Source organism: Scyliorhinus torazame, chromosome 9 (genome assembly GCF_047496885.1).
Source record: "Scyliorhinus torazame isolate Kashiwa2021f chromosome 9, sScyTor2.1, whole genome shotgun sequence".
Classification (NCBI taxonomy): Eukaryota; Metazoa; Chordata; class Chondrichthyes; order Carcharhiniformes; family Scyliorhinidae; genus Scyliorhinus; species Scyliorhinus torazame.
Genome location: NC_092715.1, coordinates 249,583,496 through 249,607,489, shown reverse-complemented (window position 1 = coordinate 249,607,489; position 23,994 = coordinate 249,583,496). Strand labels below are relative to the sequence as shown.

At 47.2% G+C, this 23,994-nt stretch overlaps 1 protein-coding gene across 1 annotated transcript; it reads left to right on the top strand.

Annotated features, from left to right (window-relative positions):
* The first annotated feature begins 2,081 nt into the window (after nt 1–2,081).
* chrna6 (cholinergic receptor, nicotinic, alpha 6) lies at nt 2,082–14,972 on the top strand. Its single transcript, XM_072517259.1, has 6 exons — nt 2,082–2,281; nt 2,481–2,620; nt 2,786–2,830; nt 3,675–3,784; nt 3,902–4,904; nt 14,490–14,972. The coding sequence occupies exons 1-6, from the start codon at nt 2,221–2,223 to the stop codon at nt 14,610–14,612; spliced, it is 1,482 nt and encodes a 493-aa protein (XP_072373360.1). The 5' UTR covers nt 2,082–2,220; the 3' UTR covers nt 14,613–14,972.
* The last annotated feature ends 9,022 nt before the right edge of the window (nt 14,973–23,994 follow it).

Genomic DNA, 23,994 nt, shown 5'->3' with positions numbered 1-23,994 from the left:
TTTTGTTTCGGTGCAACATCGTGGGCCGAAGGGCCTGTACTGCGCTGTATCGTTCTATGTTCTATGTTCTAGATATGAAATCACTTCGTCTTGAGTGTAATTGATCGCGCATCAGTGTCCAAAAGGTTAGTTAGGGTTACTGGGTTATGGGGGTGGAGTGGAAGCCTGTGTTTAAAGAGGGTGCTCTTTCCAAGAACCGGTGAGGCCAAAAGGCCTCCTTCTGCACTGTAAATTCTATGATTCTACAAAGTATGAGATAGGTGTCCACTGCAGAGCGTAGGTAGGCCTTGAGTGATGCTCCAGGAACCGTTTGAGGAGTTGACGTACAGTGGTAGTGACCTTGCAAAGGAGGCCCGAGGTCAATTATGTGACCTGCTTAGAGGTGACATAATGTCGTTGCCCACATGCTGCTGAGCCTTAACTGTAGAACAAAGGTGATTGTGGCCTCATCTTTTACAGGTATGGACCCCCCCCCCCCCAAGCATTTGCCAGGGGATCAAAGATCAGAGATTACCTACTGCCCCCCCCCACCTCAGAACACTGCCTCCAGCCCAACACACCCTACCCCCAACACACTACTATCCACAACCCCTATACCCTCCCACCACCAACACCCTACCACCCCAATACCCCCACCCAACACCCCCCACCCTCAACATAAGCTGCCCCCAACCCCAACAGCCTACCATCCCAACATTTTTAAAAGTAAATTTAGAGTACCCAATTATTATTTTTTTCCAATTAAGGGGCAATTTAGCGTGGCCAATCCACCTAACCTGCACATTTTTGGGTTGTGGGGGTGAAACCCATGCAGACACGGGGAGAATATGCAAACTCCACACGGACAGTGACCCGGGGCCGGGATTCGAACCCGGGTCCTCAGCGCTGCAGACGCAGTGCTAATGACTGCGTCGCATGCCGCCCTACCCTATCATCCTAACATACCCCAAACACCCTTCCATCCCCCAACACAACTGCTATCCCCCCACCTCCCAAACCTCCTCCACATACTTTGTCAGCATTGTGTGAATTCATGTCCTGCACAGACCCAGAAATCAGGAAGAATAGGCTTGTTGTCGTGTTTAGAACAATGAGAGGAACCAGTGACCTGCATCTTCCTGGGAGTTTTACTGAAAGTCACTAATCAGCTCGATCCACCATTCGGATGCCCGAGTGTGATGATCACAGCTGGAAGGTGTTGTGAAGGGGAAGGGTCATGTATGGTGAGTGTCTTCTGGACAGGCCATGAAATTTTCTGGGCACCATAGATGTGGCACTCGGTGCATTTTCCAGCTCCAGCCAAACCCGCCATCTGACTGCACATGACTGCTGGCATGCGGGAGAGCTTTCAAATATAAGTTGGCATTGGCGGAATGGTAAGAAGTCTTACAACACTAGTTGGAATCACTAGCTTTCGGAGCGCAGCTCCTTCCTCAGGTGAGTGAAGAGGTGGGTTCCAGGAGCACATATATCGACAAAGTCAATGATGCAAGATGATACTTTGAATGTGAGTTTTTGCAGGGAATTAAGTCTTTACAGGTCCAGACGGTGCGACTGGAGAGAGGGATAATCACAGGTTAAAGAGGTGTAAATTGTCTCAAGCCAGTACAGTTGGTAGGATTTTGCAAGCGCATGCCAGATAGTGGGGGGTGAATGTAATGAGGCATAAATCCAAGGTCCCGGTTGAGGCCGTACTCATGCATGCGGAACTTGGCTATAAGTTTCTGTTTGGCGATTCTGTGTTGTCCCGCATCCTGAAGGCCGCCTTGGAGAACGCTCACCCGAAGATCGGAGGTGGAATGGGCATAGCCTGGGTTCGACTTCCGGATTGAGCCACTGCAGGAAATTATAGGACACCTAACATGTGACTTCTGAAGTTCCCAGGGAATGTTAGGCGCAATGCACCCCCAGCACAGGAAAATTCAACCCTAATATCTGTCCAGTGTGCGTGTGTATGTTTGGCGTGAAGCTCCTTCGCCCCAGGAGACGTCTCGCTCAGCCTTGCAGCCTGCAGATGCTCGGGTGTAAGGGGAGGAGCGAGGGCGGGGTCGCTTAAGGCTGACTGACAAGGAGCCCCATCCTGCACTGGAGGAACACAGCCCCGGAGCTTGTGTCGCTCTTCATCCAGTTGGAACAAACCGGGAGAACGTCCCTTCCTGGTCAGAGCTGCCTTCAGCAACTCAACATCCATCAAAAGGCAGCCAGCCGGCTACCGCACAGATGACAACTGTTGGGAAACCGAATGCATTAATCCTTATCGTTTTGCCCTTATTTATACACGGTAAGGACACAATTTAATTACCCACAGCAAAAATATAGCTGGCAACAAGCGTGGAGACATTATTATTTTTTAAAAACCGGACGCTGACATTAAATGCTGTTTGTCGATTACATGTTTAATCAGTGAGATGTGTTGCAATTTATATTCTGCGCCCTATCACTAGTAAGTGGATGATGATGATGTGTGTGTGTGTGCACAGGTTCTTTCTCCTCCAGGGCAGAATATCGGCTGTTCCAGAGAATATTCCGCCGGTATAACCAGTCCATCCGGCCGGTGGAGAATGTCTCTGACCCGGTCACAGTCCACTTCGAGATCTCCATCTCACAGCTAGTCAAAGTGGTAAGGGAAGTACTTGAGAGTACGAATTTACATCAGAACTTAATTGCATGTATGTGTATGTGTGACTTTGTGTGTGTGTGCGTGGGGGGGTGGGGGGGGGGGGGGGGGGGTGACAGTGCTGTTGTTGTAAAGTTTAATTGGTGTCATTTCCACCACCTCTGACAGGATGAAGTCAACCAGATAATGGAGACGAATCTTTGGCTGCGGCATGTAAGTTGTGCCAGGTCCTTGTCCATAAGCAATGCCCCTCTTCTTTGGGTACTTAACCCTCCCACTTGCTGCACCATGTATGTCTTTTTAAAAATCTGGTCCCAGTTTCCCAGCAAACTAGCCAGAGCAATTCCAGCTACTTCACTCCCTTCCGACCCCTGGGAAATCTAGTTTACAGCCTGGGCCTTAATTTCACCACAACCCTGCTCAATTAGCAGAAGCACTCTCTTAAGTAGCAGCGGACAACCCGATTAGATAGCCTCCCACTCCTTTTGGAGCAGGAATAAAAAACATTGTACGGTTCACTGAGCTCTAACTGTCCAGCATGGGACATTGCACTCTGATACAGAGGTGCAACAGATGACTGGGAGCTAATATCAATCAGAGTTTTGAAGAAAAAAAAATGCACCAGGCTAAGGACAGAGAGGAGGGAAGTGAGGCTAATTGTGTTGCTCTTTCAAAGAGCTAGCACAGGCACGATGGGCCGATTTCCCTCTTTCGGTGCTCCCATCATAATATAGGATTGTACTCCCAAGAGCCACAGTGCTTCCTCCAGGACCAATACACTGCAGAAATCTGAAATAAGACAGAGAGTGCTGGAAATACTTCGGTCTGGCAGCACCTGAGGAGAGAGAAAGTGAGTTATTAATGTTCTGGATTGAATAACAATTCTGATGAATGGCCTTTCTATGAGTCAATGACTATGCATGTAAGTCTAGTATTTAAATGTGCCAATAAATTGATAGCCAGGCCATACCTAATAAATACTTTGTTGATAAATTAGAATTGCGTATATTTACAATGAACACAATATTATCAATTCTTCCCTGGGTATTCCTGACAGATGTGGAATGATTACAAACTGCGGTGGAACCCAGTTGACTATGATGGGATTGAATCCATCAGAGTTCCTTCCGCCGAGATCTGGAGGCCAGACATTGTGCTCTACAACAAGTGAGTCCTGACCATTAAACGGGAGCCAGTGCTTTAATCTGTCGGGCGCATTTAATCACAGTTACTCCAGATATTTTCGAGGTGCACTGATCACTTTTGGGCCCTTCTCCTTTGCAGTGCGGTGGGAGAATTCCAAGTTGGGGACAAAACTAAAGCACTACTCAAATATGATGGAACCGTTACCTGGATGCCGCCTGCTATTTTTAAAAGCTCCTGTCCAATGGACATCACCTATTTTCCTTTTGACTATCAGAACTGTTCGATGAAATTTGGATCATGGACCTATGATAAAGCCAAAATTGACCTTGCAATCATAGGGTCCAAAGTAAATCTGAAAGACTATTGGGAGAGCGGCGAATGGGAGATCATTGATGCTCCTGGATATAAACATGACATTAAGTATAATTGCTGTGAAGCTATTTATGTGGACATCACATACTCTTTCTACATACGAAGGTTGCCCTTGTTTTACACAATCAACCTGATCATTCCCTGCCTGTTGATCTCCTTTCTGACTGTTCTAGTATTTTATCTGCCCTCTGACTGTGGAGAAAAGGTCACTTTGTGCATATCCGTCCTCCTGTCTTTGACAGTATTCCTGTTGGTTATCACTGAAACTATTCCATCCACCTCTCTGGTGATTCCCCTGATTGGCGAGTACCTGTTATTTACGATGATCTTTGTCACTCTGTCTATTGTTATTACAGTTTTTGTCCTAAATGTCCACTATCGCACCCCAACTACCCACGTCATGCCAGGGTGGGTGCGGAGGGTCTTCCTGCACTTCTTACCCAGAGTGATGTTGATGAGAAGGCCTTTAGATGAAAAGCAAGCTGAAAATTCAAAGAGCAGGCGAAGGAAAGCGAACTGGCCCCATGTAAACTGCACCAACTACCTGGAACACGATGATTACAAGAGTTGCAAAGAGCAGTCAAAATGCCCCTGTCAGTATTGCAAGGAGCCCAGTCATTCCGCTTCCTGTAACCTTTGCAGACGCACCAGTCCTCAGTCACTTGAAACTCTGTTGGGTGTCTCACTTCTGTCTCCTGAAATCCGACAGACGATAGAGAATGTCAAGTACATTGCAGAAAACACGAGGAGCCAGAATGCTGCCAAAGAGGTAGGTGGAGACCCGAAATGTGCATCTACTTAATGTGCAAGCGATAGGGTTGCTGCTTTGTATCTTTGCTGCAAATTACAGTGCATAGCATTTACAGCATTCAAAAAGGACATTTGAGTCAACTGGTTCACTTTGGTGTTTGTTCGTTCCCCTAAAGTACATCTATGCTTTTCATCTCAACTACTCCCTGTGGTAGCGAGGTCCACCTTCTCACGTCTCGGTGGATAAAGAAACTTGCCCTGAATTCCTTACTTGATTATTAGTGACTTAACTTTTATTCATGGCTGCATTGTTTTGCTTTTTCCCCACAAGCATAAACAGTTTCTCGATCAATAACTTCATAACTTTAAAGATCTCAAAGAGGCCACCAGCAAACCTTCTCCTTCCTCGAGGAGAAAAAAGTCCCTGACTATTCAATCCTTCTTAATAGGTATAACCTCTCAATGGGTGTCATCCTGTAAATTTTATTTGCACCTTTCCAGTCCCTCTGTATCCAGGCAGGAAGTCTCACTCTCTCCTACTCACTCACTCTCCAACTCACTTTCCTCACTCTCTCACTCACTCACTCACTCGCCCACTCATTCACTCTCCTCACTCACTCACTCTCCTACTCACTCCCACTCACTCTCCCACTCATTCTCCCATTCACTCACTCTCCCACTCACTCACTCACTCTCCTACTCACTCACTCACATTCCAATGGGATTTGCCAATGACAGAAGTAAAAGAGTTTATTCATCTCACACAAAATTCAACCTTTGGGAAAAATATTGAAACTCCCATTTGAACCAAAAACACAGGAATAGATAATAGAAACACAGCCTCACACGGTGGCCCTCAGTAATCTGCCCTTAGCCCCAAAATCTAGCTCAAACCCACGTAGATACCTATCGTGCACGGCCTGTTTCACTTGCATGATTTATGACTTCATCAGAACCCAAGAAATTGAGCTGTAGTAATCGCCCCCAAACTTCCACGGCCTCCTCTCCATATTTGCATCTTTATCTCTTAATGTGTTTATATTTTGAGATGCATATTTATTATATATTTTTATTATTTTACATATGTTACATTTATGTATTTATATTTTGGCAAACATCATGACAAAACCTGGCCATTTTTGTTTGTTTCCTTAAGTACTGATGTTAATGGCCTTTTCTGGAGAACATATCGATTATTCTCTAATTCAAGAACTGAGAAGCACTCACTGGGTTAATGTGGGTGAGATGGTTCTTTTTGAGCCAAGTATTATGATGTCTACTTATTATTGGATGTTACAAGAAAAACAACATATAATTATAGAAACGTATTTGCCCATCAATTTGGATGGAAAAAATTCTTACTATATTGCAATCTGATTACATTACACAGTTTCTGGATCTTTTAACGAAAGAACTTGCATTTATGTCGAGCCCTACGGGATCTCAGGATTTTCCAAAGCACTTTATAGCAACCAATTACTTTTGAAGTGTAATCACTATTATAAAGTTGGGAAAAACCGCAGCAATTTATGCACAGCCATATCCCATAAGTTGCAATTAGATAAATGATTGGGTAAGTAATGTTGTTTGCTGATGGCGCGATTCTCTCCTCCCACTGTTTGTCAACTGGTTGGCAGTGGAATTTCCCACTGAAGCCATCCCACACCGCCAGCACTGCCAGCGGGCAAAGAGAATCCCAACAGCCAGGAATTTTGGATTTGGGAGACCAGGGGCTGGATTCTCCGTATTTGAGGCTATGTCCGGAGAATTTGCCTCGTCTTACGATGAAAACGTTGGCGCTGCCCCGCACCGTTGCTCCGCCCGGTGGGGGGCTAGCAGCTGCGCCACTTAAAACACTCGGCATTCCCGACAGAAACAGCCGGAGAATTGCCGGGTCCGTGGGCGCATGCGCACGGCGACGACCTCCAGCGGTCATGCCCTACAATGGAGGATAAGGTTGAATCCATTTGGGTGGAAATCAGGAACAGTAAGGCGAAAAGTCACTGATAGGAGTAGTCTATAGGCCACCAAATAGTAACATTATGGTGGGGCAGGCAAGAAACAAAGAAATAACTAATGCATGTAGAAATGGTACAGCAGTTATCATGGGGGATTTTAATCTACATGTCGATTGGTTTAACCAGGTCGGTCAAGACAGCCTTGAGGAGGAGTTTATAGAATGTATCCACGATAGTTTCCTAGAACAGTATGTAATGGAACCTACGAGGGAACAAGCGGTCCTAGATCTGGTCCTGTGTAATGAGACAGGATTGATTCAGGATCTCATAGTTAGGGATCCTCTCGGAAGGAGCAATCACAATATATTGGAATTTAAAATACAGATGGAGGGTGAGAAGGTAAAATCAAACACTAGTGTTTTGTGCTTAAACAAAGGAGATTACAATGGGATGAGAGAAGAACTAGCTAAGGTAGACTGGGAGCAAAGACTTTATGGTGAAACAGTGGAGAACCTTCCAAGCGATTTTTCACAGTGCTCAGCAAAGGTTTATACCAACAAAAAGGAAGGACGGTAGAAGGAGGGAAAATCGACCGTGGATATCTAAGGAAATAAGGGAGAGTATCAAATTGAAGGAAAAAGCATACAAAGTAGCAAAGATTAGTGGTAGACTAAAGGACTGGGAAATCTTTAGGGGGCAACAGAAAGCTGCTAAAAAAGCTATAAAGAAGAGTAAGATAGATTATGAGAGTAAACTTGCTCAGAATATAAAAACAGATAATAAAAGTTTCTACAAATATATAAAACAAAAAAGAGTGGCGAAGGTAAATATTGGTCCTTTAGAGGATGAGAAGGGAGATTTAATAATGGGGGATGAGGAAATGGCTGAGGAACTGAACAGGTTTTTTGGGTCGGTCTTCACAGTGGAAGACACAAATGACATGCCAGTGACTGATGGAAATGAGGCTATGACAGATGAGGACCTTGAGAGGATTGTTATCACTAAGGAGGTAGTGATGGGCAAGCTAATGGGGCTAAAGGTAGACAAGTCTCCTGGCCCTGATGGAATGCATCCCAGAGTGCTAAAAGAGATGGCTAGGGAAATTGCAAATGCACTAGTGATAATTGACCAAAATTCACTAGACTCTGGGGTGGTCCCGGCGGGTTGGAAATTAGCAAACGTGACACCACTGTTTAAAAAGCAGGTAGGCAGAAAGCGGGTAATTATAGGCCAGTGAGCTTAACTTCGGTAGTAGGGAAGATGCTGGAATCTATCATCAAGGAAGAAATAGCGAGGCATCTGGATGGAAATTGTCCCATTGGGCAGACGCAGCATGGGTTCATAAAGGGCAGGTCGTGCCTAAATAATTTAGTGGAATTTTTTGAGGACATTACCAGTGCGGTAGATAACGGGGAGTGAATGGATGTGGTATATCTGGATTCCCAGAAAGCCTTTGACAAGGTGCCACACAAAAGGTTGCTGCATAAGATAAAGATGCATGGCATTAAGGGGAAAGTAGTAGCATGGATAGAGGATTGGTTAATTAATAGAAAGCAAAGAGTGGGGATTAATGGGTGTTTCTCTGGTTGGCAATCAGTAGCTAGTGGTGTCCCCCAGGGATCAGTGTTGGGCCCACAATTGTTCACAATTTACATAGATGATTTGGAGTTGGGGACCAAGGGCAATGTGTCCAAGTTTGCAGACGACACTAAGATGAGTGGTAAAGCAAAAAGTGCAGAGGATACTGGAAGTCTGCAGAGGGATTTGGATAGGCTAAGTGAATGGGCTAGGGTCTGGCAGATGGAATACAATGTTGACAAATGTGAGGTTATCCTATTTGGTAGGAATAACAGCAAAAGGGATTATATTTAAATGATAAAATATTAAAACATGCTGCTGTGCAGAGAGACCTGGGTGTGCTAGTGCATGAGTCCGAAAAAGTTGGTTTACAGGTGCAACAGGTGATTAAGAAGGCAAATGGAATTTTGTCCTTCATTGCTAAAGGGATGGAGTTTAAGACGAGGGAGGTTATGCTGCAATTGTATAAGGCGTTAGTGAGGCCACACCTGGAGTATTGTGTTCAATTTTGGTCTCCTTACTTGAGAAAGGACTTACTGGCATTGGAGGGTGTGCAGAGGAGATTCACTAGGTTAATCCCAGAGCTGAAGGGGTTGGATTACGAGGAGAGATTGAGTAGACTGGGACTGTACTCATTGGAATTTAGAAGGATGAGGGGGGATCTTATAGTAACATATAAAATTATGAAGGGAATAGATAGGATAGATGCGGGCAGGATGTTTCCACTGGCGGGTGAAAGCAGAACTAGGGGGCATAGCCTCAAAATAAGGGTAAGTAGATTTAGGACTTGAGTTTAGGAGGAACTTCTTCACCCAAAAGGTTGTGAATCTATGGAATTCCTTGCCCAGTGAAGCAGTAGAGGCTCCTTCATTAAATGTTTTTAAGATAAAGATAGATAATTTTTTGAAGAATAAAGGGATTAAGGGTTATGGTGTTCGGGCCTGAAAGTGGAGCTGAGTCCACAAACGATCAGCCATGATCTCATTGAATGTTGGAGCAGGCTCGAGGGGCCAGATGGCCTACGCCTGCTCCTAGTTCTTATGTTCTTACGACATGGCGCCGGCCGCACGCTGACCCGGCTTGCCAGATAGTGACCCCTGTAACCTCCCTCGCCAACCCCCAGGCCACCACCCCGAACCCTTGCCAAAGCCCCCCCCCAACCAGTGGAACGGCTCCCCCGCCGTTCATCAGAGCACAAGTGATCCACGGTGTCGGGAAGTCCGCCCGTCGGGGGCGGAGCATTGGGGGAGAGTCTTCAGGTGATGTCCTGAGGCCGTCCCAATGGCGTGCACTGTACTCCCCCATGGTGCCATTTTGGAGGAGGTGGATCATCACAATGCCAGGGACCCAGGTTCGATTCCCAGCTTGGGTCACTGCCTGTGTGAAGTCTGCACGTTCTCCCCGTGTCTGCATGGGTTTCCTCTGGGTGCTCCGGTTTCGTCCCAAAGTCCCAAAAGAAGTGGTTGTCAGGTGAATTGGAATTCTGAATTCTCCCTCCGTGTACCTGAACAGGCGCCGGAATGTGGCGACTAGGGGATTTTCACAGTAACTTCATTGCAGTATTAATGTAAGCCAACTTATAACGATAATAACAATTATTATAAAAAGATTGTTACTAGCAGATGGAGGTTTGTACAATAGCCGCACCCACGACACAAACCCAGAATCCAGTCCAAATTTCTCCAGAACCGCAAAAAGATAGCTCCCCCAACCCTATCAAACGCTTTTTCTGCGTCCAAAGACACGATTATCTCCGATTCCGGCCCCCTGCCGGGGTAAGCACTACGTTGAGTAGCCACCTCACAATTGAGAACAGTTGTCTGCCCTTCACAAAGCCTGTCTGATCTTCCTCCCTACTTCCAGGAGGCAAGGCTCCAACCTCAACGCTAAGACCTTAGCCACAAGCTTCGCATCCACATTGAGCAGCGAAATCGGGCGGTATGACCCACACTCTGTGGGATCCATATTCTTCTTCAGGAGGAGGCCTGGACCAACATCTTCGAGAGAGAGAACCCCATGCCGGTGAATTATTAAACATTTCCAACCCCAACAGGGTCAACTGATCTGCAAACTTCTTATCAAATTCTACCGGGATCCCATCTGGTCCCGGCATCTTTCCTATCTGCATCTTTCCGAAAGTTGTTTGAACCTCCTCTAACCCAACAGTGCTTACAACTCCTCCTGCAATTCCTCTCCGTGGGGGATCACCAAGCCCTCTAAGAACCCTGTCATCCCCTACTCACCCTCTGGCAGCTTCGACTTCCAAAGCCCCTCATAGAAGGTCCGAAACGCCTCGTTCACAGTTTCTGGGGCGGGTCCCTCACCTGCACAATCTCCCTAGCAGCCTCCTGTTGCCATAACTGATGGGCTAAATAGCAGCAAGCCTTCTCCCCGTACTCCTACACCACCCCATTTAAGAGCCGCCGCTGGCGAATCACCTGGCCCATGGACAACCGGTTGAACTGTATTTGCAGCTTCTTCTTGCGTGCCCATAACTCCAGCATTGGGCCACGCTCATACTCCCAACCCACGTCCAGAGTCTCGTCCACCAGCTCCTGACGCTCCTTCCTCGCCTCTCTGTCTATGTATGCCTTGTACGAGATGATCTCCCCTCTAACCACTGCCTTTAACGCCTCCGACAAAATAGAGGGCGAGACCGTCCCGTTCTCATTCAATTCAACGTAATCCTTTCAGGCTCTAGAAATCTTCTCACAAAGTATGGTAACAGTCCCACATCCAGCCTCCATCCTGGGCGATGCGCCCGACCCGCCGACAGCACCATGCCCACCAAGTACAGCACGTGGTCAGAAATAACCACCGCCAAATACTTAACGTGTTTCACTCCAGGGAGAAGGATCCTACCCATGACAAAAAGTAAATCCTCCAGTACACCTTGTGTACCGGGGTGGGGGTGGGGGGGGGAAATAAACTCCTTACCCCTCCCCATGGGTGCGTAAACTACCATGGGTCTGCCCCTCATGTCTCCTCCATGAGTGCCATCTCTGAAGGGGCCAGCGATCATGGCCTGGAGTGATCCTACTTCGGATCCAACACGCAATTACCCCCGCCCCCCCCCCCCCAACTTCAATTGGTGTGTGTCCAACTCCGGTCTCCGATATTGCCAGCAATTGTCCCATAAACTTAACATCGTCCCAAATCGGGATGTATACATTCACCATCACCATGGCCTTCCCCTCCAGTGTACCTGTAACCATCACGTAAGGACCCCCCCTGATCGGCCAGAACCTCCCTGCTTGAAAATGAGCTTTTTTGCTGACCGGAATCATTCCCCCCCCCCCGCTCCCTCCCTCCCTCCACCCAGGCCCTACTGTTTAACACTGAGTGGAAAGCCTGGCTCACCTAGGCCTGGTCTGGTGACGCATCTACAGGTACGTTTCTTGTAGGAACACCACATCGGCCTCCAAATCCTTTCAACGGGAAAAACCCTTGCCCTCTTCTCAGGCTCCCCCCCCCCCCCCCCCCCAGGCCCCGTACGTTCCAGATGACTAACCTTGTTGGGGGTCTCTCATCACCCTCCCTCCCCCTTGAGTCAGCCATCCCCACCACAATGCAATACAAGGAAAATCCCCTGATCACTGTAAGTTCTCCCTTCCCCCGCTCCCTCCCCCTCCAGGCTCGCAGACTCCCTGCCGCCGCAACCACCCCCATCCAGCCCCCAAACAACTAGACCCATTGCCCTCCACGCAACCTGGCCCAACGAGTCGCAGCCTCTCAAAACAAAAAGAGCCAGAAACATACTGCACAAACACCCCCTTCATACCCAAACAGTCCTCCTCAGACCGATCCCAGCTTCTTCTCTCTGAAAAAGGCCCCCGGCAGCTCCGGCATGTCGAGAGCACCAGCAGTCGCGCCGGGTATTCTATTTCGAATCACAACTCTTTACTATAAAACTTTGCCTTGTTGATAGCCGCACACCTCTTCACTGGCTCAGTCTCAATGTCCTGATATATCCATACGTGCGCCTGTCCTAGTCAATATTTTGGATCTTTTTCGCCCACTCTAAGACCCTCTCCTTCCTTTGGTCGCTGTGAAAGTGGAGAATCACTACCAGTGGTGACTATTCGGCTTTGGCTTCTGCCTGAGCACCCGGTCACTTCTGTCCAACTCCAAAGGGGAGAACAACTCATCCCCTCCTACCAGCCGAGAGAACATCTCAGTTTTGAGCCCTCCACTCCATCCGGCAGTCCCACAAACCTGAGGTTCACCCGCCTCAACCTGTACTCAAGATCTTCCACTTTTAACCTCGGGCCTTTGTTGTTCTCCTCCACGAGCAGCAACTCCGCTTCCAATGAGGCAAACCGATCCTCATGCTGAGACTAGGCCTCCTCCAAACCCTTCAATGTCTTGCCTTGCGCGTTCACCACATTCGAGGTCTTTACAAGCTGTTCGCCAATCAGGCCCAAAGCCTCCTCAACAGTGGCTTTAAATGATTCCTTTACCTCCTTGCCCTGCCGCTCATGCCCGTCCCTCTGTTTGCTGGATTATACCAGCTCCGGCACCATCACCACAGCCAGCGTGTCTAATACAATTGGTGCGGCAGCCATCTTCCCTCCCTCAGGTTCCTTCCATGGGCTACACTCCTGAGATTTCTTCACATTGGGCATTTCCGTCAATGTTTCTGAGCTGCCACCATTGGGCAACATTACACCAAATCAACTAACTGGGTTTGGAGCCCGCCCGCGCCGCCAGTCCCGCCGGTAAGGTAGGTGGTTTGATTCACGCCGGCGGGACTGGCATGACAGCAGCAGGACTTCAGCCCATCGCGGGCCGGAAAATCGCCGGGGTGTACCCGCCGACCAGAGCGGCGCGTACCCCCGCCGAATTTTCGGTGCCGGAGAATTCTCGCCGCCCCCCACCGATTTTCCGACCCGGCGGGGGGTCGGCGAATCCCGCCCCTTGCTCTTATATGACATCAGCATGTCAGGTCGAACCTGACATGCAAATTTATGCATGGCGGGGATTGCACGGATTTCCTCACAAATCCCACTAACGGGCTGTCATTTTAAGCGGCCGGCCTGATAGCGAGGTCCAGCGGCCGGCCCCCCTCCCCTCCAGCCCAAGATGTAAAACTGATGCCCCATCTATCCTCTTAGGTGGTAGAAGATCCCATTCAGTGAGACATTGGGTAGTTGCCCAGTGTTCTTCTCGCTCGAGAAGATTATTATATGAATATTCATCTCATTGCTGTATAGCGTTTTGCTATAGATCACGAAATTACTATCGTGACTACACTTTACAATACTTATTTATGCTGATTTGTTTGCTATTTACTAACCTGTTTGCTTAATGCTATTTGTTTGCATTAAGGTGATACCACTTTATGGAGAATGGCACAGGGGCTGGTTTAGCACACTGGGCTAAATTGCTGGCTTTGAAAGCAGACCAAGGCAGGCCAGCAGCACGGTTCAATTCCCGTACCAGCCTCCCCGAACAGGTGCCGGAATGTGGCGACTAGGGGCTTTTCACAGTAACTTCATTTGAAGCCTACTTGTGACAATAAGCGATTTTCATTTCATTTCATTTCATAAGTCTTTGGATATCAACCACCAGGCAAATCATGTTAATTTCAACAATAAAGTTACACAAAATGTTCACTGTGTATAATAATCTTTATTGTCACAAGTAGGCTTACATTAACACTGCAATGAAGTTACTGTTAAAAGCCCCTCGTCGCCACATTCCAGCGCCTGTTCAGGTACACAGAGGGAGAATTCAGAATATCCAAATTACCTAACAGCTCGTCTTTCGGGACATGTGGGAGGAAACCGGTGGAGGAAACCCACGCAGACACTGGGAGAACGCGCAGACAGTTACCCAAGCCGGGAAACGAACCTGGGACCCTGACGCAGTGACGCCATAGTGCTAACCACTATGCTACCATGCTGCTTCTATTTCTTTCATATCTATATAAATAATTTTCCCTGTCCCGTGTATTTTGTTCCAGTTCTAAAACACAAAGGGGGTTTGGGTGGGGGGTGGGACGGTATTAACCATCCACAGTTGAATTAAGTGGGTAGGTAATTCTGTGCCACCTTTGTATTTTGCAGGTCGAAGATGATTGGAAATATGTGGCTCTGGTAATTGATAGAATATTCCTGTGGGTATTTGTGTTAGTTTGTGTTCTCGGAACCGTGGGACTATTTTTGCAACCACTGATGGCTGCAGAGTAAATCCAGTGGCCGGTTTGAAATCTATGAAAATTGTTCGTCTTAAGATTCAATATATATATATATACATATATATAATACCTGTGTCGTCTGCCACACAGAATGTACAGGTGGCCAAACATAGCATGGCAGCATTAAAAAAAAAACTAAAAATTGCTCCATTGAAATCTCTGTCCTTCATACTGTGCAAATATTGATTGTCAGCTCAATGCTGTTTCTGTGACTTATGTATAAAACTATAAATCATTGTTCATCGTACTGTATCATAATCCCAGTAAGTAACTCATGTCCTGCCTTCCTATATTGTGAGTGATGTGATGATAACTTTATTAAAAATGCACCTTGCCAATGCTTAAAACTAAATCAATAATGAAATCATATTGTGGATTTTATTCCTGTTGTACTTGTTTTATTTTTGAGGACTTTTATCGTAATTGCATACATTTAATTACAATAGTCGATAAGCCATACTCGGTATCTTTCTCCAAACTTATCACGGCATTATATAATTTTCAAAGCATGTTTGTGAAACGATATAAAGGGTCACAGTTTTAGGATATGAGGTAGCAAATTTAAAATGGAGCTGAGGAGAAATACTTCTCCCAAAGGGTTGTGAATCTGTGGAATTCGCTACCCCACAGTGCGGTGGATGCTGGGACAATGAGTAAATTTAAGGAGGAGTTAGACAGATTTTGAATTAGTAATGGGTTGAAAAGTTATGGAGAACGGCAGGACGGTGGAGTTAAGGCTTGAAGACTTGATCGAGATATTCAATGTCCTGCAGGGTATGGACAGGAGAAACTGTTCCCTCTCGATAGAGCATCAAGAAATATTGCGTACAGATTCAAAATAATTGGCAAAAGGAGTAAATGTGATGTGAGGAAAAATGTTTTCACCCAGAAGGTGGTTGAAGTCTGGAACAAGCTTTGGGGCGGCATGGTGGCACAGTGGTTGGCATTGCTGTCTCGCGGTGCTGAGGTCCTGGGTTCCGTTCTGGTCTTGGGTGGCTGTCTGTGTGGAGTTTGCACGTTCTCATCGTTTCTGTGTGAGTTTCCTTCCACGGTCCAAAGATGTGCAGGGTGGGTGGATTAGCCATGCTAAATTGCCCTTTAGTGTCCAATGATGTGCAGGTTTGGTGGGGTTAGGGGGTTAATGAGATAGGGCAGGGGAGCAGGCCTAGGTAGGGTGCTCTGTCAGTGGGTCGTTGCCGACTAAATGGGCTGAATGGCCTGCTTCTGCACTGTAGGGATTCTATGACACTTCCTGTGGGGGTGGATTGAGGTTTTCAAAAATGAATCCGATTGCTATCTGCAAAGTGAGATTGTGCAAGATTACGGGGATAAGGCAGGGGAGTCGGACAAGGTAAAATGCTCTTTCAGAGAGGCAGTTTAGACTCGATGGGCCTCCTTCTGTACCCAAAGATTCTGTGATCAAGGCCAGGATGAGTTCAGCCAGGATTGAACAGCAGAGCAGACTTGAGGGGCCAAACGGCCAAATTCTGCTTCTATATCTTATGAACTTATGAACTATCGATCGTGGAAGAACGTGAAAGAATTTCAACATATAACATCTGAAAAATATCAGACCATTAAAGATCACTGATATTAAAATAAGTAGGTGAAAATGCTGGCTCCAACCATTATAGTATTTTCATATTGTCTATACTGAATGTATCATATCCAAAATGCAAATGTTACCTCATTAATTTTATTTTCAAAAATTATTTCGCAAGTTTTTTCCTCTTTTCAATCGCCTTTAGGGTATGATTCTGTGAGTCCCAGAGGTTCTCCTATATATTGCCCAAGTGACCCATTCTTCATGCGTGCATCTAGACAATGAGATTCTGTGCGGCTATTAGATTCTGCAAGGCTTCACAGTCAAGTGTATCTTCATCTGATACATGCACTTTGCAGCTTGAATTGCTAACAATGGCCCGGTCAGGTGAAACCTGAGTGTTTTCCTCAGTTGAGGAGCTACTGGCAAATGTAGTCTTCGACAACAGCCAGCTGAGACCAGCCAACTGCATGTCTTGGACCTACCTGAACTGCACTGGGCAGTGCTTTTGGCTCTACGTCTGCTGGAGAGTGACTTTATTTTTATGCATAGCAGCTCAAAGGAATAAGAGTTCCCGTAGACGTTTAGTCACATATTTCAAAAACGGAAAGGCAGCCTTGTGTATATAGCACTTTTCACAACCTGAAGCTGCCTTGAAAATGATTTGCAGCCAAGGAATTAGGTTTAAGGGTAAGTGAGTGCTGTAATATTGTAATATACACGGATAACCATGAATCTTCAACATTGTGCAATTGACAAAGACGGTTCATACAGCTGAATACTAAATGGCAAAAACAAAGCAGTTAGATTTTTTCTTCTGATTATGGATTATTACAATTGTTATGCACAGATGGTGCTGCTACTTTGCAATGTCTTCCAAAGGATATACATGTCATTAAAACTGTCCAGTTGAGAATACTCATGAATACGCCTTAGGGATTCCATCAAAAGCTCAGAGGGGGGTGGCACAGTGGTTAGGACTGCTGCCTCACAGCGCCGTGGTTCGATCCGGCCCTGGGTCACTGGCCGTGTGGAGTTTGCACATTCTCCCTGTGTCTGCAGGAGTATCACCCCCACAATCCAAAGATGTGCAGGGTAGGCGGATTGGCCACGCTAAATTGCCCCCTTAATTGGAAAAAATAATTGGGAACTCTAAATTTATATTTTAAAAAAAGCTCAGGAAACACACAAGGATACACAATGGTTTGAACAACACGCCAGTCGAAATTTAACTGAAGAGGTAGAAACTCAAGCAACAGTTAGAGGATGAGATTTGAGCAGATACAGGATGGAATTGTTACCTTTCCTTGCAGAGTGCTGCAGTGGGCGGGAAGAACAGAGGTGAAGCCATTAGCATCAACAGTAGCTTTCTCCGCCACATTGTTAAGAACATAGTGCCACAGACTGCAGTGGGCAGGTCCCAAGACATCACGCTGGCAGTGCTGGGGACAGTGCCTGTGTCCCCCCACCTCCAAGCGATGTACTCACCTGAGCCCCTCTGGGAGGTCTGCCTGCCAGGTGAATGCTGTGGTAGACCAATTGTAATTCATTTCAACCAGCCCTCACCCCAAAATGAATGAATTATCTAACGCCGGGGGGGGGGGGGGGGGGGGGCTACTGGTCAGGCGTGGAGGCCTGATAATGAGATTAAAATTCATTATCATCATGTTCCCAACATTGAACATCAAAGATTCCCGTTACGTCGCCAGTGGTGAACGGGGAAAATCGGAGCAAGACTTTCCACCAAGGTGAATCACGATTCGGGCCTTGCGAGATTTTTTGCTCCTGTCACCTAACCCACTCAAAAAAGATTGGAAGCTGCATTGTCTATTGAAACTTCAAAAATATTTATACTTGAAGTCTTGGAGCAAAACTATTTTCTAAATTGTGAGTCAGCATAATAAGTTACTGTCAAATGTGCTGCCAACAGAGAGAAATTTGAAATTAATTTAGTTACTTTAAACATGTGATTGTGGAAATGAAGGCCAGGATTCAGAACAAGGAGAATACAATGGCAGACAAACGTCTTTTCATAAAGTATTGAATCAGACTCATGAAAGTGAACTATATGTTAATTATTTTGTGAATATAAATGCCAAAATTCATAAATGAGTACATTTCTTGAAGAATTCACCGGAAAAAGATTGGCAATATGACTTGCATCAAAATACATAATGCACGTTTCCTTACAGACTACCACATCAACAATGATCTATCTGCCAATGGCTTCAATAAATGCCTTTCCTTGAGCCTTATCCTAAACCTTGCACCGAACCTGATAACAGGTTACCCACAATAAGAGTTGTGTGTTTTAAGGCTAGAAATGCGTGTTGCTTTAGGTTGTCAGAATAAATGATTGTGTAGCTCTTGTTTCTGTCCACAGGGGCACCTGGTTCACTTAGGTTTAATTACACACCACAACAAATTCAGAATATGACAGCGAACAACAGCTATTATGCCAGAGCACAAAACAGCTTGAGAGATTTGCAAAGCCACGTTCAAACTGAAGATAATGGAAGATTAGTGCCGCAATGCACGCTATAATAAAATTGAAACTGGACCGTTGAGCGATGGTCAGGTGTGAATTGAATATATGCATTTCAGAGATGAATATTCCAATCTGGCACCCATTATTGAAATTAAAGTCACCATAGTCCCAGATGACCAGAGCCTGCTTTCCCCTTTGAGGGGGAGAGCTGATTGATGGTAATTGAACCCGAGGGTCACCACACCTCAGGTGAGAGGCAAGGTTGAGAAGGCGGGGCCTTCATGAATAACCTCAGCTGGTACGGGGATTGAACCCACGCTGTTGGCCTCGCTCTGCATCACGAACCAGCTGTCCAGCCAACTGTGCTGTGCCATTAGATGGCTGAAGTCTCGTTGGCCATTAAGCTAAGCAACACAAGTTGGAATGCTCTGCAATGCAAAGCTTGCTGCTATGTCTGGCACGGAATGTGCTGTCCAGGAACGTTTGCCCATCGGATTCGATAGCCTTGAAGAAGGAATATAATCATAAACTATCGCCACAACCCGCTAAAGAGAGTAACTATTACATTGATCTTACCACGTCAATCTGACTCTTTGACAAAGAGTCATCGGACTCGAAATGTTAGCTCTTTTCTCTCCCTACAGATGCTGCCAGACTTGCTGAGATTTTCCAGCATTTTCTCTTTCGTTACCACGTCATATCCTGGTACGCTGTGATCTCCCCAGTCTGGAATGCTTGGGACCAAGTCATATCTGGATTTTGGAACTTGCTGGTTTATAGAATGATGTTGGAACGTCTAACCACAAGTGTGAGAATACGGAAACACCTTAAACTTAAATATTTATGTGAAACACAAAACAGTGACAAAACATTCAAAAGCAGCAATAAAACTGATTTTGCTTTGCAAAAAACTGTGAGCTGGATTCTCCGCCCCGCCGTGCCACTTTTCTGCCTCGACCCGCCGGCGGGATTCTCCGTTACGCCGGCCGTCCAATGGGGTTTCCCATTGTGGAAGAGCCCCACGCCGTCGGGAAACCCTCGGGCGCCGGCAAAACGGAGAATCCCGCCAACGGAGAATCCCGCCCTGCATCTTTTTCCCAAAGTACTGTACTAGAATGATGCCAATAACATTGAAGGAATGCTTAGATCAGCTCAATTAAATGCCGGACAACTGCCTTTTCCGAACACTCGTTTTCTGGACTGGAGGGGTTACAGTGCTCTATTATTTACATGGATTATAACAAGGTGGAATATAAGTATTTGAAAATTTACCCTTGCCTTTCAGCACTCATGACTTTAACAATGTCTTTCATGAAACTAGCACATAGTTAGTGAGGAAATAATAATATTAATCTTTATTAGTGTCTCAAGTAGGCTTACATTAACATTGCAATGAAGTTACTGTGAAAATCCCCTAGTCGCCACACTCCTGTGCCTGTTCGGGTAAACTGGGGGAGAATTCAGAATGTCCAATTACCTAACAAGCAGATCTTTCGGAACTTGTGGGAGGAAACCGGAGCACCCGGAGGAAACCCACGCAGACACGGGGAGAACGTGCAGACTCCACACAGACAGTGACCCAAGCCATGAAATCAAAGCTGGGAGTCTGGCGCTGTGAAGCAACAGTGCTAACCACTACCAAACTACTGATGTATTAGGGATGATGGGGTCACATGGAATTCAACATGTATTAGTTGTTCGCTGAGAGTCTAGCAAACAGGCGTTCCTGTTCTTCTTGCCTTTCTTGCTTCTCTTTCTATTCCTTCTCCTCCATTTCTTCCTTCCCAGTTGGTGGCCCAGCATACAGCACACCAAGATATATTTGATATACAATCCGGGGTGTACTGCAGAGCTCCTCCCGAAAGGTCCAGGGCAGTGAAACCATTATTGAAGTGCAGATCAATAATATATCTGGTCATGACATGGGCCTCACTGTAGGCCTACTCTACGTCTGTGCTCGGGGGTTCCTTACAGGAGTCATTTGCCATGTCTGGTCAGCGCATAACTTGTCACCAAGTTGCTGACCTCTTACAATTTGGTCTGCTTGAAATGGAGATGGAGCAGTGCACAGGTATGGGATAAATGTGTAAAGGCCTGGAAAACCAGGAACAGACTAGCATTTTGTGCTGCCTGCATTTGCAAAGGAATGGGACCTTGAGGGGGTGGTATGTGTTTTTGTTGAAGGCGATCCATAGAATCCATAGTATCCCTACAGTGCAGAAGGGGGCCATTTGGCCCATCGAGTCTGCATCGATCCTCTGAAAGGGCACCCTACCTAGGCCCACTCCTCCGTATATGCATTGATCGTGGCCAATCCAGCTTACCTGCACATACTTGGATACTAAGGGGCAATTTAGCACGGTCAATCCACCTAACCTGCACATCTTTGGAGTGTAGGTGGAAACCGGTGCACCCGGAGGAAACCACTCAGATACTGGGAGAAGGTGCAAACTCCACACAGTCACCCAATGTCGGAATTGAACCCGGGTCCATGGAGCTGTGAAGCACACCAGCATTGTGGGGTTGGTGATAGGGCTCAAGACCCTTTGATCCATGAGGGGGTTGAAAAGCTGGCCCTCTTCTGCATCTCTTACTCCATGAGGAAGGAAATGGAGGTGTTCCTCATGCAATTTTGCTAATCTTCCCGTGCAGCAGTGAACAGTGTGATGTAGCTGATGTTACCTGCCGCAGGCAGTGATTATCTCAATGTGAAGGTTAAGGTCCACAGTGACCTTGACAGCCGCTGATAATGCCGTCCAAAACCTTGTTTGGGGTTCAGTTGCAGCTACGTGGGACGCGAGCTCCATTAATCTTTTTTGTGAAACACAAATTCCTGACAAGGCACTCCTCATTCAGATTGACGGATTAAAGGTATTTCCTGAAGATGCACTGTGCTGAACACCTCCTGCACAATGCTCTTCTCCTCCTCCTAGCTTCTCTTGTCAGATGCTGTACTTCTTGGCCCTTGTCTTCTCCTCCAACTCCATTGAGAGACCGAACAGTGAAGCCACGAGTGAAATAAAGTATTAGCATGGAAGACCAATCTGTCTAATCTGAGCATGACATTGTTTTCAGAACTCACAGTCAGTAGCTGAATGGAGTATAAAATCAAGAAAAGACACAGAAATTAACCAATCGTCTGAAGAGAACAAAGCAGCAACTATCCCATAATCAAGTATGTGAAGCCTTTAAATAAAGTGACTGCAGAACCCTAGTTGAGCCTTAATGCCTCGATTGGCTACGCATTCACATCCCAATATCACATTCTGACGCTTGGGATGAATGCATAGAGAGATGACAGCATACTGCAATTGTAGTATCGACTGGTGCATTCTGCTCCCCGTTGCCCCCACCCCATAAGACCATAAGACATAGCAGCAGAATTAGGCCAATCGGCCCATCAAGTCTGCTCTGCCTTTCAATCATGGCTGATATGTTTCTCATCCGCATTCTCCTGCCTTCTGCCCATAACCGCTTATTAATCAAGAACCTGGGCGGGATTCTCTCACCCGGGGCCGGGCCGCAGAATCGCCGGGACCGACGTGAATCGCACCACGCCGTCCCGACGTCGGTCCGCTGATTCTCTGGAAAGCGGAGAATCGGTGCCATTGGGGTCAGCGCGGTTGGCGCGGCGCCGGTCGAGGGCCGCTCTACAGGCCCCCCCCACTCCCCCCCCCCCCCCCCGGCGATTCTCAGCCCGGGATGGGCCGAGCGGCCACGCGAGAAAAGCCGAGACCCGCCGGCGCCGTTCACACCTGCTCTTACCTGGCAGGACCTCGGCGTGGATGCATCTGGGGGCGGGCTGGTTGGGGGGGGGGGGGGGGGGCTGCTCCGCTGTGGCCTGGCCCACGATCAGGGCCTACCGATCGGCGGGCCGGCCTCTCGGGCTGGGGGGCCCTTTTGTTCTGCACCGGCCCCTGTAGCCCTACGCCATGTTGCGTCGGGGCCAGCGCGGGGAAGGGAGCCACTGCGCACGTGTGCATTGGAACCGGTCCCACTGCACATGCGCATACCTGCGCCGCCCATCTGATGCCGGGGATCAGCAGCTGGAGCGGCGTGGGTCGCTCCACTGCCGTGCTGGCCCCCTGTAGGGGTCAGAATTGCTGCTCCTGAGGGCATCTTGACGTCGTCGAGAAACGCGATGGCGTTTATGACGGCGTCAACACTTAGCCTCAGGATCAGAGAATCCCGCTCACTATGTATCTCTGTCTTAAAGACACTCAGTGAATTGGCCTCCACAGGCTTCTGCGGCAAAAAGTTCCACAGATTCACCACCCTCGGGCTGAAGAAATTCCTCCTTATCCCAGTTTTATAGGATCGTTCCTTCAGCCTGAGGCTGTGCCTTCGGGATCTAGTTTCTCCTACCAGTGGAAAATCCTCTCCACGTCCACTCTATCCAGGCCTCTCAGTATTCTGTAAGTTTCAATGAGATCACCTTCATCCTTCTAAACTCCATCGAGTACAGACCCAGAGTCCTCAACCGCTCCTCATATGACAAGTCCTTCATTCCGGGGATCATTCTTGTGAACCTCCTTTGGACCCTCTCCAAGGACAGCACATTCTTCCTCCCCCTTGACCTTTTTAACACCTTAAAAATGGAAGTAGCCCAATCCAATTTTGGATTCAGAATCTCTCCATTACACAAACAGACTCTTAGGAAGCATGGATCATAATATCTGATCAAACTTAGGGGCAGCACGGGCAGCATGTGGCGCAGTGGTTAGCACTGGGACTGCGGCGCTGAGGACCCGGGTTCGAATCCCGGCCCTGGATCACTGTGCGTGTGGAGTTTGCACATTCTCCCCATGTCTGCGTGAGTTTCACCCCCACAACCCAAAGATGTGCCGGTTAGGTGGACTGACCATGCTAAATTGCCCCTTAATTGGAAAAGAAAAATAATTGGTGCTCTAAATTTATTTTTTTTAAAACTTAGGGGCAGCACTGTGGCACAGCGGTTAGCACTGGGACTAAGGCACTGAGGACCTGGATTCGAATCCCGCCCCTGGGTCACTGCCCGTGTGGAGTTTGCACATTCTCCCCATGTCTGCATGGGTTTCACCCCCACAGGTTAGGTGGATTGGCCATGCTAAATTGCCCCTTAATTGGAAAAAAATTAATTGGGTATTCTAAATTCATATTAAAAAAATATTTCTGATCAAACTGGGAGGCATGGCAGCACAGTGGTTAGCATTTTTGCTTCACAGCGCCAGGAACCCTGGTTCGATTCCTGGCTTGGGTCACTGTCTGTGCGGAGTCTGAACGTTCTCCCTGTGTTTGCGTGGGTTTCCTCCGGGTGCTCAGGTTTCCTCCCACAAGTCTTGAAAGACGTGCTTGTTAGGTGAA

Coding starts and splice junctions, on each gene's coding strand:
- chrna6 (XM_072517259.1), top strand. CDS start 2,221: ATGACAACTGTTGGGAAACCGAATGCATTAATCCTTATCGTTTTGCCC. Junction 2,282..2,480: donor TTTGCCCTTATTTATACACG/GTAAGGACACAA, acceptor GTGTGTGCACAG/GTTCTTTCTCCTCCAGGGCA. Junction 2,831..3,674: donor CGAATCTTTGGCTGCGGCAT/GTAAGTTGTGCC, acceptor TATTCCTGACAG/ATGTGGAATGATTACAAACT.